The 16,431-nt window shown below is 40.4% G+C and overlaps 1 protein-coding gene across 8 annotated transcripts in view; it reads left to right on the top strand.

Moving 5' to 3' along the window:
• LOC121314588 (zinc finger protein 462-like) overlaps positions 1 to 16,431 on the top strand; it is a 49,923-nt gene that overhangs the window by 20,980 nt on the left and 12,512 nt on the right. For 5 of the 8 annotated variants that reach the window (XM_041248011.1, XM_041248021.1, XM_041248038.1 and 2 more), the window contains 6 exons: positions 491 to 763; positions 2,933 to 8,364; positions 11,046 to 11,183; positions 13,053 to 13,378; positions 13,910 to 14,028; positions 15,383 to 15,577. In XM_041248011.1, the coding sequence (XP_041103945.1) occupies positions 511 to 763; positions 2,933 to 8,364; positions 11,046 to 11,183; positions 13,053 to 13,378; positions 13,910 to 14,028; positions 15,383 to 15,577 (6,463 nt within the window). In that variant the 5' untranslated portion in view covers positions 491 to 510. The remainder of the gene's footprint in view (positions 1 to 490; positions 764 to 2,932; positions 8,365 to 11,045; positions 11,184 to 13,052; positions 13,379 to 13,909; positions 14,029 to 15,382; positions 15,578 to 16,431) is intronic. The other 3 variants (XM_041248055.1, XM_041248064.1, XM_041248072.1) reach the window with 3 other exon arrangements.

Consider the following 16,431-nt stretch of genomic DNA (forward strand, 5'->3'; position numbering starts at 1 on the left):
CCACCGTGGAAAGGTTTTTATTAACAAGCAGTCCCTCTTATGTGGTAACATTTAAGGTTGACATTTGTTTGGTTCAATTGTGATGTAGCGTAATGCTGCTGTAGATGCTGTAATGTAGCAACATACATTACAGTTAGAATTGAAGTATTTCCAAGAACAGAGTATCTTCCATCAGTTATGTGGTTTGGCAAATGTTATACAGGAAAGTAGCATAAAAACTGACTTAAGAATTGTGCATTCAGTGAAAAAAAACTACCTGTGAAATTCTGTACATTCTAAGCAAGGGACAGGCATTCCTACGGGACCTGTTCTTATTGGAGCTGCTGCACTACGATTTGAATGTGGGTATCTAGCAATTCAATCCAGTCGTACCAAAACATATACATTTATCACAGAAATTGAACTAAAGTTTCTTTGGTTACTTGCAGGAATCTTTTGTATTTGTTCAACTGCAATGCTGTCATTTATTGTTTTCTACTTTGCTTTATAGGTTTACCTGAGTCCACAGTAATGGAGGTGCTACAGTGTGATGGCTGCGATTTCCGTGCAGAAACGTACGATGACCTCAAGGCACACATTCAGGATGTTCACACAGCTTTCCTGCAGCCGACAGCAGTCGGGGAGGGGCATTCCAGTCAGCCTAGGTCTGACACTTCAAATGCTCACAGCCCTGATGATGATGGTGATGAGGATGATGAAGATGATGATGATGAGGAGATGTCTGGTTTGAAGGACGAGTGTGGAACCTCAAATGAAGGAGAAGGTGAATTTTGACTTTTAGACTGCAGTCTGGTTTTTACATTTACATTTTAACTTGTAAACGATACAGCGAGATGTGTAGTTTTACTGAGACAACCTATGCCTCTTGATGCGATAGGGTCAACACAGCGTGTGACCACACACACCTTCAAGAGTGATACTTGTGCTTTTAAAAAAGCTAAAAAATTTGGTATAATAATATGTAAGAAGATAAGAAAGTTTACAAGCGAGAGGCCATTCGGACCATCTTGCTCATTTGGTTGTTAATAGCTTATAGCTGTCAGAATCTCATAAAGCAGCTTCTTGAAGGATGTAGTACAAACACATGTTGACTGTACATTAGTATGTTAGTCACATGTGGTTGTACTAACACAACTGTAGAGCATGACAACTGATAGTGCTGCTTAAACCAGATGAATGGGGGAGTGCATATGATGTGGGATATGAAACTGAACATGAATGTGAACGTGGACCAGTAGTTTCCCATTTAAATCCATATTTTGAAAGCATTGTTCTGAGTTGTCAGGCTGAACCCAGAGTTTATTAAAAAGATAAATTAAAGAATCTCAATGACAATTCTTACTTCAAAACATTTTTAAAAAGTAGGATTTTTTCTGTCAAGTACTTCCACTGGTGGCTTCAGTGACTTGCATCCATAGCATTAAACATTTAAGAGTAACATTTGAAGAAAATTAAGATTGCACTCTTGACTTTTGGTTCCTATAGCTTTTTGGTGATCTAGGTAGTGTGTCTACATGACATGACAAGGTCAGTTTTTGCAACCAGGAAACCACGATGAAGATAATATTCTTGGCATGCTGATGTTGTGACAACCCATCTTTTAACCCTTTAGCAGTCCATTTATTCAGCGCTTGTCAGACGCGTGAGGTCCAACTTATTTTCACACTCGCTATTTATTTTATATGCACTGTTTAAATTATTTGTTTTTTCAGAGTAAAATAGGTTTAAAATGCTCTGCATAGCAAAATTACATCTGTACTGCATCTCCAGCCAAGCCCCACCCATTGTTTGCCTTATTTTTCACACACCTCTTTATAGACGTGCATACTGATAAATCCTCTCACGATCACTCGTTTTATCACCAGACTCCGCAGTAATGTGATCCAAGTCATTATTTTGTTACTATAACATCTCAAAAAGCTCTGCAAATGTCTGTGACATTCTTTGAGTGCTGGATGTGGAAGCAGCTATCTCCTTTGTTTGTGTTGGTGTTATCTCTGTGGTGCATGGGCCTATCAGATTCGCCCCTTTTTTTCGGCTTCGTTCAGCTCCTGTCACTCACACTCAGCCATTAAAAGGTTTTCTCGGCTTTTTTCCAGAGAAAAAACGATTAGAGACTTGTGTCTTTTTGATGATGTCGGACAGGAAAGGGAAAATTGTAATGTCTGACCTGTTCCATAGGACTGCAAAAGGTTAATAAAAGGAAGTCCCTACTTAAAGGAGTGAGAACGAAGGCTATATTAATTTTCTTCAATATCCATTGTCTGAGAGACTGGATTTTCATAATATCTGTGGCAGTGGTGTTGTTTATGTCAGATGTTTGAAACCGCTGCTTCCTGGAAGAAAAAATATATTTTAGAAATTAATTACATGCTTGATGTCATTGAGTTAATTATTATACTTCCCAAGAACCCCCTCTCACCCATGAGTTATAACAAGTTATCTCTTAATTCATGTACTGTAGAAGTTTCTGTTGCAAAGTAGTCATTGTTCGTGGTGGTTCCAGTTTCAATGTGGGTGCAGTCGATTGTTCTTGTAGCATAAGTGTCCTACCTTGATGAAGAAACATAGTGCATTGTCTCTGTTTAACAATGAAGATGTTTCCTAAGAGCATTTGCTTTTCACATTGTCACTCCCTGTCAGTCTGAAATCTGCCTGTTAAGAAATTGACATTCATTGCCACCTGGCTGACACAGTTGATGTTGATATGGAACCAATAAAGTCTTGTTGTTCTGTAAAGTCATTGTATAAGACAACATATTTGTTAAACAGTGGACTGAGCTGCTTTCCTAAGAATAGCAAAATAAAATTGTAATTGTATCAGCTATAGATTGAGACCCAATGGAGAGATGTTGGACGGACAGAAAAAGCTAATGATTTGCAGCATTTTCTCAGTGACCTCAAAACACTAATATTTCTCTTTTTGTTTTAGGTCTTCACCCATATCAGTCCAGCTCGAGGCATTTTACCACTTCTAACCAAATGTTCAACGAACCAGTTAACCATCCTTTGAGATCTGTAAGCCAGTTCTTCCAGTGCAAGTTCTGTGTGCGCTATTTCAGGTCAAAAAACCTTCTCAATGAGCATACACGGAAGGTCCACAGTTATATTGGAGGCCCATTGCTAGGTGGCCGGAGTGCCCCAGTTTCACCAGCTCGTAAGCAGTCTAACTACAGTGTTTTAATGCACGATGGCTTTGGGAAGGTTTTCTCTTGCCAGTATTGCACCTACAAGTCTCCACGACGGGCTAGGATTCTAAAACATCAAAAGATGTACCACAAAACGAACCTGTTAGAAGCACCCTTGCCTGCCCCTGAGCCCATATCCTCCTCCTCCTCCTCTCTAGTGATACCTGGGCAAGAATCCTGTAGCGATTTGCCAGCAGAAGTTGTTGAGCGCAGCATTCTGGAATCGATGGTCAAGCCATTAACCAAATCTAGGGGAAACTTCTCTTGTGAGTGGTGTGGCTACCAGACCCTGCGCAGAGAACGGTGGTGTGACCATATGATGAAGAAGCACCGCAACATGGTGAAGATTATTTCTTCACTTAGCCAGCAACAAGAAGGGATTAATGTGGGCCCTTCCCAGCCAGACTCTTCTGCCTCACATAGGAGCACTCCCAATTCCAGCCTTATGCCCAAAAATGTAGGTGGCAATGAAGGGTCTTCCATTAGTGTCAGGGGTAGTTCAATTTTACGGTCCCCTCCTGCCCCGACAAGCAAGTTTGCTCCTTTTCAGTATTCACAGATGAAACCTAAAACATTTGCCAGTACTGGTGCCTCACTCTTATCAGAAAAATCATCCTTTGGGATGTCTGATTTGTCCAACTCTGGTATGGATATGGAAACAAACAGCATGCTGAACGATTCCAGAAGTAGCTCTGATGAGGAATTGGGGGACATGGATGGCTCAAACCATTCAAACTCTTTGTCGTCAGAAGTGTCCGGCAAGCAGCTGTTGTCCGAAGAGGATAACAAAATGTTGGAAACTAAAGGAATACCATTTAGAAGGTACATGAACAGGTTTCAGTGCCCTTTTTGCTCTTTTCTTACCATGCATCGCCGGAGTATCTCTCGTCATATAGAGAACATCCATCTGTCTGGCAAGACCACTGTGTATAAGTGTGACGAATGCCCGTTCATTTGCACCAGTCAGCTAAAGTTGGGCACTCACAAGCAATGTCATGTGGGAACATCTTCAGAGTGGGAGACCATGAACTTACAGAATGAAAGCCTAAGCTCTCTAAATGAAAGTGTGGAACCCATGAATGGAGGAAACATAAACTCCAAAGTGAATGGTAAAAAGCCAGGAATACTGGCAGAGCTAAACCAGACAAATCCTCACAGATGTTCCTTGTGCAACTTCTCAACAACCACCTTGAAAGGTCTTCGTGTTCATCAGCAACATAAACATTCATACTGTGACAATCTGCAATTGCCGAATTATGAGGGGTTGTCCAATGACCAACTGGACTCAGAGCCAGAGACATATAGTTCTCCAACATATGTGCAGAAAACTCAGACCTCAATACTAGGCTTCTCTTCCAAAAAGCACTTGGTAACAAAGAATGCCAGGAAATCGATCAATGACTTGCCGTTAGATCTGTCGCCTGTCAAAAAAAGAACCAGAATTGATGAAATTGCCAACAATCTGCAGAGCAAGATCAGCCAAAACAAGCAGCAGGTGGACTCAGTGATCAACCTGGAGGATATTGATGATGAGGAAGAGGATGACGAGAATGAAATAGAAATTGAAATGGTTGAAGAGAAGGAAGAAACAGAGGCTGAGCAGCTGATGAAAAAACAGCCCTACAGGTATCCTAGACACAGGATATATGTTAGAGAATCAGATGACTCCCAAAATGATGACCCTTATGGTTCTAATTTATCAAAATATGGTTCCAGTAATATGCCATCTATTGAACTGACCTTGTCAGATGAAGAGGATAATGATTATGATTATGGTGCTCCTCCAGAGGCTGAAGAGCCACACGAAGAGGGTGACCAAGATAGTAGAGATGCTTATCAGGAGTCCCTTGACTATAATGAGAACTCTGGATCTCTATTTTACTGCAAACACTGTGATTACAGCAACAAGTCTGCCCGCAGTGTTAGCACCCATTACCAGCGAATGCACCCCTACATAAAATTTAGTTTCAGGTACATTCTGGATCCAAATGATCATAGTGCTGTGTACCGTTGCCTAGAATGCTATGTAGAATATACAACTTTTGATGATCTTAATCAGCACTACAGTGAACATCATCCTGAAGCCATTAACGTCCTAAACTTCAACCAGCCTGATCTGATCTACAGGTGTCGCTTCTGTCTGTACACCAGCCCAAATGTTCGAAGCCTGATGCCACATTACCAAAGAATGCACCCCACAGTGAAGATTAACAATGCAATGATCTTTTCAAGCTATGTGGTTGATCAACCTCAGAAGATGACTGGCGAGTCCCAAACTTTACGAGAAATCTTAAACTCTGGCCCTAAAAGCTTTGGAACATCCACACCAGTACCCCCTAGTGCATCCCAGTCAAGCCCTGTAAGCAAGAGCATCCCAAATACAGAATCTAGTCTAGATGCAGAATCTGAAAAAGACGCCACAGCAAATAATGTAGTAGTCTATGACTGTGATATCTGCTCATTTGCCAGCCCGAACATGCACTCTGTCTTGGTGCACTACCAGAAGAAGCACCCAGAGCAAAAAGCTTCCTATTTCCGGATCCAGAAAACCATGCGTGTAGTGTCTGTAGATCATACCCAAACAAATTCCAACCCAGCTTTTGAAGTAAGCACACCCTCCCCTCCTAAGATATCTAACACACCTTCGATAGATGTGAACAAAGAGGAAATGTACTACTGCAAACATTGTGTGTACAGTAACCGATCTGTTGTGGGTGTACTTGTTCATTATCAAAAGAGGCATCCAGAAATAAAAGTCACTGCAAAATACATTAAGCATGCTCCTCCTACCCCCGGTCTGTTGAAGCTTATGGATGAGCTGCAAATTGCACCACCAAAACAGTTTCTGCAGCAGTTTAACAGTGGATTAGAAGGGTCTAGCTTTTCCCAACCTCAACCTGGTGGAAATAAGGGAGAAGGAGAGATGCTGTTCTTCTGCCAGCATTGTGACTATGGGAACCGTACAGTAAAAGGAGTGCTGATACACTATCAGAAGAAGCACAGAGATGTGAAAGCAAATGCCGACCTTGTACGCCGACATACAGCAGTGGTCCGCAGCCAGCGTGAGCGTGCTCAGATGAGCCAGTCTGGGAGTGTGTCGGCCCCAGCCACCAGTTCGGAAAATGAGAAGAGCAAGCTCTTAAGGTCATTGAAATGCAGGCACTGTTCCTATATATCTCCATATGTTTATGCTCTGAAGAAGCATCTCAAGAAAGACCATCCCACTGTAAAGGCCACATCTATGACCATTTTATATTGGGCATATCAAGATGGTGTCCTAGAAGCAGGATATCACTGTGAGTGGTGTATCTATTCTCATGCCGAACCAAATGGATTGCTTATACATTACCAAAGACGACACCCAGAACACAATGTTGATTACACTTACATGGCCACAAAACTTTGGGCAGGTCCAGAGACTTCAACTTCCCAGCAGGTGGCAGCCCCAGAAACCAAGCACTACCAATGCAGAGATTGTGCCTTTGAAGCTTGCTCAATCTGGGATATCACCAATCACTATCAAGCCGTTCACCCATGGGCCATCAATGGAGATGAATCAGTATTATTGGACATCATCAAAGGCAATATGTCCTCTGAGCAGCAAAAGACACAAACCTCAAAGCCACAGGCCCAAGTTCCAGAGGCCAGACAGTTTAACAGGCAACCTTCTGAGCAAGATGAGGAACCTTTGGAAATTTCAGTGGGCTCTCCTGAAATGGCCTCCCAGATTTCTTATGCTAGCACTTCAATGTCTAGCAATCCATATCAATGTACTGTCTGCTTGTCTGAATACAATAGCTTGCATGGCCTCCTGACTCACTATGGCAAAAAGCACCCAGGCATGAAAGTTAAAGCTGCCGATTTTGCACAGGAAACAGACATAAACCCCAGTTCTTTTTACAAGTGCAGGCACTGTCCATATGTGAACTCCCGCATCCATGGTGTACTCACACACTACCAGAAACGCCACCCCCTAGTGAAGGTCACTGCTGAAGATTTTGCAGATGATGTTGAGGAGGTAATAGAGCTAAACGAAGGAGATGAAAAGTGTAAATCACAAAGACAGGGGTATGGTGCATATAGGTGCAAAATGTGCCCATATACCCACGGAACCTTGGAGAAGCTGAAAATCCACTATGAAAAGTACCACAATCAACCTGCATCTGCAATGTTCAAGACATCAGCAACAAGTTTTGCTGTAGATAAAGAAGGACCACTGGCTGAAAACAGTTCAGAAAATGTGGTGGAGGTGCAGGAGGTGGGTGTGTTTATTCCAGCTCTTTCCCAGTTTGCTGGTGACAAAGCTGAGACTCACACCGTCTTCAGATGCCAGCTTTGTAAATACTTCTGCTCCACCCGAAAGGGCATAGCTCGTCATTACCGCATCAAGCACAACAATGTCCGGGCTCAGCCTGAGGGCAAAAACAATGTCTTCAAGTGTGCTTTGTGCTCCTATACCAACCCCATCCGCAAAGGGCTGGCTGCGCATTACCAGAAGCGACATGACATTGATGCATACTACACCCACTGCCTGGCAGCTTCCAAATCCGTCGGGGAGAGGCCGAGTAAAATAGTCGTACCTTTGGCTTCACAAACCGAAAGCCCGGCCTTGAGTGAGGAACTGAGAATAGCAGTTGAGAAGAGAAGATGCTCTCTATGCCTTTTCCAGGCTTTTAGTAAAAAAAGCATTGTTTCGCATTACATCAAACGACACCCAGGGGTCTTCCCGAAGAGGCAACATTCCAGCAAACTGGGACGTTACTTCACCGTGGTCTATGCCAAGGAGACAGTAAAAAAAATTGAAGTTGAGGAAAAAACAGTTTCCATGCAGGCAGAGACTGACCAAGAGAAGGACGCTGAGTGGCTCCCGTATAAGTGCATTAAGTGCTTTAAGCTGTCCTTCAGCACAGCTGAACTACTCTGCATGCACTACACAGACCACCACAGCAAGGACCTAAAACGGGACTTCACAACCATCCCTAGCAACACAAGCAGCAGTAACCAGAGCTTCCAGTGTGCCCACTGTGACACCAAGCTCTTAAGCATAGCTGAGCTCAGCACCCACTTGACCAGTCACAATGAAGAGTTCCAGAAGCGGGCTAAAAGACAGGAGAGGAGGAAGCAGCTCCAGAGCAAACAGAAAGGACTAGAACCAGTGGAAAGCAAACCAGAGAAGGTAGGTATTTCACATTTTTGGAGTCTTAGAAGGAGAAATCTTTACTTATGACAGTGAGTGAGGACTAAAGCCCTCTGTTCATTCATAGATCAGCTCAATAATGCACTATTTCCAAAAATCTGAAACAGCACACTAAGGGGTTTCATCTAAAACTGTTTTACTTTAGCTTGTAATTTTGGGCAAAAAAGAGTTTGAAGTTTAAAAACCTAAGAAAATAACAAGTTGAGTTTGCTTACCTTCAATTAAGCTGATGAGTTTGGTGTTTAATCCTTGAAAACAATTGTACATTTAAACTAGAATACCATAGGGGTTTGCATTTTTTTAAAACAAATTTGTTAGAAAAATGTACTTGCCCACTCCTCGTCGGACAAAACACACACACAAAAGTTTTATATAACAGTGAACACAATCAATCAATTTGTGATTTACAGGGGTAGATCTGGCCATGTAGCTTGACAGGTTCACTAAATTCTTCAAGATATACATGTTTCCCTGTGACCCCACTTCACCTCAACACATTTCTAACATACTTTAAGAAAAATGTTCCTTTCAGTGCAGTTTGGAACACATTTGCTAGTAAATTTAAGTAACATACTAAGAGTACAACTATAATAAGCAATATTTGGAATTATTGAAATATAAAAATAGCTTCTATCTGTTTTTTCCACTTTTTCTCTGTAAGCTGAATCCAGCTCCTGATGTACAGGTGTTTTAGTTTTGCTGCATCACAGATACAAAATTACCAACTGTTACTGCTGCTTTGTGGAACTCTGATTTTTCTTTACATTCTTTCAGTTTTGTAACTGCTGAACCCCAGATTTTTAAAGTGCTTGTGTATAACTTGTCAGTTTTCTCTGCATTTTATTTTAGTGTTTTTCTACCAAAATGCACACAATATATACAGTAGGCTCCAAATTCTGCAAAGACAAAATGTTTTTTTCTTCTTTTGTTTATAATATAATTTTAACCGTGTACAACATTTTATAGTTATTTTTCCTCATCTAACATCTTGTCCCATGATGGCTAACAGGAACACTGCTGCAGCAGGATGATATCCTGCTTTCATACCCAGATGGCTTTTTTAAATTTATTTTTTTGGGAAGGCAACATTCTGTTCCTGCACTACTCTCACTGAGAAATAAATACATACATTAATTAATAATCTATTATACAGTGCCTATAGAAAGTCTACACCCCCTTGAACTTTTTCACATTTTAGTTTCATGCATTTAAATGAGCATTTTTTTCCACTTATCTACACACCATACTCCACACTGTTAAGGGGAAAATAGTTTTTATTGAGAAAAAAAAATATATATAAAAAATACAAAACTAAAATATCATAATTGGATATATCTCCACCCCCCTGAGTTAATACTTGGTGGAAGCACCTTTGGCAGCAATTACAGCTGTGAGTCTGTTGGGATAGGTCTCTAACAACTTTGCACACCTAGATTTGGCAATATTTGACCATTCTTCTTTACAAAACTGTTCAAACTCTGTCAAGTTCCTTGGGGAGCATTGATGGACAGCAATCTTCAAGTCATGCCACAAATTTTCGATTTTGGATTTAGGTCGGGGCTCTGACTGGGCCACTCAAGGACATTTACCTTTTTGTTCCTTAGCCACTCCAGTGTAGCTTTGGCTGTGTGCTTTGAGTCGTTGTCATTCTGAAAGGTGAACTTCCGTCGCAGTTTCAGCTTTCTTGCAGAGGGCAGCAGGTTTTCAGCAGGTTTCTCAAGGACTTCTTTGTACTTTGCTCCATTCATTTTCCTTTCTATCCTGAAAAGTGCCCCAGTCCCTGCCAATGAGAAACATCCCCATAACATGATGCTGCCACCACCATGCTTCACTGTAAGGATGGTGTTCTTTGGGTGATGCGCTGTGTGATAACGCTTTGCATTTAGGCCAAAAAGTTCCATTTTAGTTTCGTCCGACCACAAAACTTTTTGCCACATGGCTACAGAATCTCCTGAATGGTTTTTTTTGCATACTTCAAACGGGGATTCGAGGTGGGCTTTGAGTAATGGCTTCCTTCTTGCCACCCTACCATGCAGGCCAGATTTGTGGAGTGCTTGGAATGTTCTTGTCACATGCACACTTTGACCAGTTACACCTGAGCTAATTATGGATTGCTATTACAAGGGGGGTGGACACTTATCCAACCAAGCTATTTCAGTTTTTATTTTTAATAAATTTTCTCCAAATTTCTAGAATATTTTTTTCACTTGGAAGTTGTGGGGTAGGATGTGTAGATGACTATTTTAATGCATTTTATTTCCAGGCCATAAGGCAACAAAAGGTGAAAATTTTGAAAGGGGTGTGTACTTTCTATAGGCACTGTATATATGTGTGTGTGTGTATAATGTGTGTATATAGGAAAAATAAATAAATAAAAAGTACTTGTCCGATGGGTAAACTGTAACGGCAAAACTTGTTGTCCCTCACACAGGCCCTGTTGTCCTGGGCGTCAGGCGATACTAATTGCACACCCCTGTATGGGTCTCGCTATTTCCACAGTTTAAAGCATGAAATTAATATTCCATTGGACAATAATTACAGTGTTGATTGTTGGTTTTATTAATTACACTGTTTATCATTGGTTTTGGTTCCAAACTTCTCTTTTAAAAATACTTTTGTTTTCATTGATGATGCAGGATAATTGTTGCTTTGTCTTGCAGCCTGACAACCAAGCCAGTAACTCCCCCATTGGCTACAGATGCAACTTCTGTGTTGAGGTTCATCCCACCCTGAGAGCAATTTGCAACCACCTCCGAAAGCACGTCCAGTATGGAGAAGTCAAAGCTGGGCATGTAAAGGTCAGCTGATGGCCTTCATTTAGATCACATTGCTATTAGTTTTGGTAGTCTAGTTGTTCTCCTGTTTTTTTTTTACGTCACAAATTAATGATAGATAAATAAAACAAAATAGATCATTGTCTCTCTTAATCAGAGCTTGGTAATTGTTATCTTTCTGACTGTAATTGGGCTAGGGCTGTGTTCGGGAGGTTTGTTCGCTAGCCAAGAATTTGAAGGTAGTTTTAAAGCTTAGAAGGTTTGTCAAGTTGCAGTCACGCACTGTATGTTTTTTTTTTCTGTTAACAGAAACCGTTTGACAATATATGAATACTATAAATCACACATTAAATGTCACTTGCATGCAAAATTCGATCTTTTGATTTGTATAAAGTTATGTAAACCAATGTTATTGTATTAAAATCCACTACCATTGTACCAAATCGTTATATGTAGCAACTCTACATGGCGTCACTGCTGTGTATGGAGCAGGGTACACTATCCAAAGCACTGGGGACCGGTACCTATAGCAGTTGTAGTGCTTCAGTAAAATATGTACTGTATACCTAGTGTACAAGACAGTGTAAGAGAAGTGTTGTGGTAGAATATGTTTGAAACATACAAAATATACACCAACACTAATCATTTTAATTTCGAAAACTGAGCACCGTCCACCCCTCCTCCCTTCAGCTCGTATACCAAGAGGCAAGCCTTTAATTTCTTAATTCGCCATCTCGACAGCAGAGCGTTATATGGTGTAAGCTATATTGAAAGAAATTTCTCGAAACGCCTCTGCTGTTTATGATTTTTTTTTTTTTTTTTTTTGTTAAATGCCCACACGACCCCCAAAACAGCTGAATGCAAACTGTATCATGGAAGCATAACCAATCTCTGGGGTCACTTAACAAGTCTAAGTTCATATTATTATTAGTAGGAGGAGTATTATAAATATTTTTAGTAGTAGTAAAATGTGACACTGACCGATAACCTGCTTAGAACGGTGACTGTTAAATAAAGCTTTGTTTTGTTCAAGTCAGCTGTAGTTGGTGCTGCAATGCAAGCTTACTGTATGTATGACAAGCAGCATCAATTACATATAAATAAACAACATGTATTTTTATTTAAATTATTAAAACATGATTATTGTTCTATAGAATATATATTTTTTAATACATGTGAATGTTTTATTCCATTTTTATAGGGATTACCTGTAAAATAGGAGGATTTTCAATGAAATATAAACTAGTAGCTACGGTGACGTCACCAGTAAATTATGCAAATGAGTGCCATCGAAGGTCAAAATGTACCCTTCGTTGCAGCCCTAAATTGGGCCTTGTAGAACAAGAAAAGCGTCGGCCGTATTTGTCCTTTTCTGACACATAATGCAAACTCAAAAAATAAAAATCTTGTGTTAAAAAACGCAAAAACCTGGACAGCTTGCTTGCTGAGTGTAATCGGTCACACTGCTGCAAACATTGCAACCAAGCCATTGGATTAACTGGCAGTAAAACCTGCTTATAGAAACCACTCTAGGGATCATTTAAGAGATCTTTAGAGGCTGGTGATCTTTTTTGCGGCGCTAGGATTTGCCATGTTAAAGGTAAATACATGGAGATTCTTCAGGATAAATGCTATAGTCTTCCTGTAAAGGTAGTGTTTATACGATGTACTTCTTGAAGAGAATCTATACTAAAATAAATCAGTTTAAAACATGCAGTACATGTCTTGTGGTTTAAATACTTCAAGTACAGTATACAGTACAGTAATTATCTACAGTAAATAGTAAAGCTTTTGAATAGTACATTATTTTTTTAAACAAGACAAGTGGATCTGACCGTTAATTGTTTTCAGTTTTTGAATGTGCTGACTAAAGCTTTCATTCCTTTATATTAGCAGGAAGTGAGTGAAGCCCCTATCACTCCTGCAGAGGAAGCAGTGGCCAATGAGGGCCCAGGAGAGGAAGGCCTTGCAGGTTCTACAGAAGCTCATGTTGGTGTGCAGAAGGAAAATGTGGAAATGCTTCAAATAGAGGCTGAAGAAGCCACTGAGCCTCAGGAGAGGCCTGCTGGCGGGCATGCCTGCACACAGTGTGATCGTGTCTTCATGTCCATGCAAGGCCTGCGCTCCCACGAGAGGAGCCACTCTGCACTCGCCATGTTCACCCGAGAGGACAAATACAGCTGTCAATATTGCCAATTCGTGTCAAATTTCAGGCACAAGTAAGGACTAACACTGACAGGACAGGGATGGGGTATTGACATGAGGTTCAAAGCCAAAATTATTATTATTATTATTATTATTATTATTATTATTATTATTATTAGGCGATATGGCAAGTAGTTATTTGCAGAATCTCTGTTGCAGTTTATATGATGGATCACACTGTTGTTTTTGACCCGTAATGTAAACCAACATCTTTTATAGATGTTTTACATGTCCTCACAATCTAAGAAATGTTATACTTCAAATACAAAAGCTGAATCTCTGTCCTAAAGAAACCGCTTTCTAGGGGTTCCTGTGATGGCTGTACTGCATGGTTTCTCTTTTTTATGTAATATTCACCACTCATAGGAAGGCAGAACTTCCTAAGGTTTTAGAAGCAAGTGCTCATCAGACCGGTCTCAATGAGACATCAGCATACAGACCACTTGAAAATCATATAGTTTCTTCTCTTATAACTTTAAATCACATCTGTGTCTTCTAGTCTTTACCTGACCCTGAGGTATCCTCTCCGTTATGTTATCCTTTAGCTTGGATCGTCATGTTCAGTCTCACCACGGACAGCACAAGCCGTTTCGCTGCAAACTTTGCTCATTCAAATCTGCCTATATGGGTCGCCTCAAGAGCCACTTCCATAAAGTTCATGCAGGTAAGAGACTTCACAGCTGCTGATTTCCACAATAATAAACACATTTCCAGCCCTGTTCTTTGAAAACATTTGAATATTTCATGTAATAGAGAACAGAATTACATTTGAGCAAATATTAGTATCGGTCATGGATAAGTTCTGCGAAGGTTGATGGATTGGGGTTATTTGATGTCCTGGGACCTATGCAGGGTAATTGATATACATCACAACCCCGTGTTTTATCTACGTTATATTTTTTAGCATTCTGGAATGAACCCCGGGTCTTGTTAGCAGCTCAGATGAGTAGGGGGAAAAAAACCTTCCTAAGGAGAAGCTCGTTATTTTAAACAAATAAAGAAAGAAGTACAGGTGTCCATTTTTCTTCTGGTTATACCCAGAGAAGGGAATGACCAAAGCTAGATCAAAGGAAATGTCATGGTCTGTCCATTGAAAGAAAGAAGAAGCACAAAACACCAAGTCAGACAGTTTCAAGACGGTTAGACTGACTGATCATAATAGACCTGGAATGTGCAACCTTTCATCGTCCAATCAAGACACAAGATTTCTACACTTTTCCCCAAGGAGTATTGCCCTTCATCATTATGGCAGAAGTCCTTTTTGTCTGTGATCTTGTACAGGTTCAAACAGTTTAATGTCCATAATTACTTACTTACAATGCTATTATATCACCAAGCGCTTTTAAAAAAACAATTGAGCCTGCTGCACATGTTCATTAGATGCAGCATATTTAGGCTTTCAGTAAAAAAAACACTGCATTAGCCATGAGGACCATGCTAAGATCACGTTGCCATGGTCAATTTTTCCAATGCTTGCATGCAAAATAGGTGTTGATAGAGAGGTCTCTCTGAAAATTATTTTGCGCTTTTTTTTTCTTACTTCAAAATTATTAAAGCTTAGAATCCTTACCTGTATACCCGCTGAGGATGCCATAGTACTGTACTTACTAATTTATGACACACCTATCTTAGCTGTAACTCCTTTTCTCCAAGGTGACAACAGTATAAGTGGTGTTTCCTGGATGATGTTGCACACTGCCACATACAAGCGTTACACAAAAGAATTTGAAACACCTGCTCACCCGTACTTCCCCATGAGCAGCCATATTAAAAATACTGAACTTGACCTTGTTAATTAAGGACAAACATTTCTACCAATAGAGAGGTTGAAGTGCAGTCTAAATATTTTTCATTCAGTTTACTGAGATTTTATTTTTATTTTAGTATGGCTGCTCATGGTGTGATATGGGTGAGCAGGTGTTTCAAATTCTGAGCGCTGTATTATAATACCAGCTGCCAGCTCTCACGATCCCATGTTAAAAAGTGAAGAAATAGCCCCGTCTCTTATTCTTGTTAAGCAGGTGAGCACACTTACAAGTGTTCCTCATGCTCCTTCTCCTCCATGACGATCAGCCAGCTCAAGGAACACTCACAGAAGGACCATGGGGAAGCCCTCACTCTGACCAAGATGCGTGCCGCCAACCATTCTGCTTTCAGAGCCCAGAAACCACCCCAGGTGACTGGGCAAACATTAGAAATCAACGAATCTGATGGCAAGTAGATTTTATTTTGTTGCCAACTACATTCATTTATTACTCTTTTGTTCAGGCAGTTTCCAGGAGGGTTATTATGCCAACACAAACGATGACCTATGCATATATACAGGAGTAATGAAATCAAAAACAATATAGCTTTAAGAACATGAGAACATAAGAAAGTTTACAAACAAGAGGAGGCCATTCGGCCTATCTTGCTTCTTTGGTTGTTAGTAGCTTATTCGTCCCAGAATCTCATTAAGCAGCTTCTTGAAGGATCCCAGGGTGTCAGCTTCAACAGCATTACTGGGGAGTTGGTTTCACACCCTGATAATTCTCTGTGTAAAAAAGTGCCTCCTATTTTCTGTTCTGAATGCTCCTTTGTCTAATCTCCATTTGTGACCTCTGGTCCTTGTTTCTTTTTTCAGGTTGAAAAAGTCCCTTGGGTCGACATTGTCAATACCTTTTAGAATTTTGAACGTTTGAATCAGGTCGGCGTGTACTCTTCTTTGTTCAAGACTGAATAGATAAAAATTTTTTGCCTGTCTGCATATGACATGCCATTTAAACCCAGAATAATTTTGGTCTCTCTTCTTTGCACTTCTTCTACAGCAGCAATATTATTTGTGTAGCAAGGTGACCAGAACTGAACACATTATTCAAGATGAGGTCTTACTAATGCATTGTACAGTTATAACATTACTTCCCTTGATTTAAATTCAACACTTTTCACAATATATTGGCCTTTTTTTATAGCTTCCCCACATTGTCTAGATGAAGACATTTCTGAGTCAACATAAACTCCTAGGTCCACCTACTCCTTTTGTTCCACCTTTGTACAGGATATACCTATGATTGAGATCTCTTTGGAA

Source organism: Polyodon spathula, chromosome 1, assembly GCF_017654505.1.
Source record: "Polyodon spathula isolate WHYD16114869_AA chromosome 1, ASM1765450v1, whole genome shotgun sequence".
NCBI classification, from domain to species: domain Eukaryota; kingdom Metazoa; phylum Chordata; class Actinopteri; order Acipenseriformes; family Polyodontidae; genus Polyodon; species Polyodon spathula.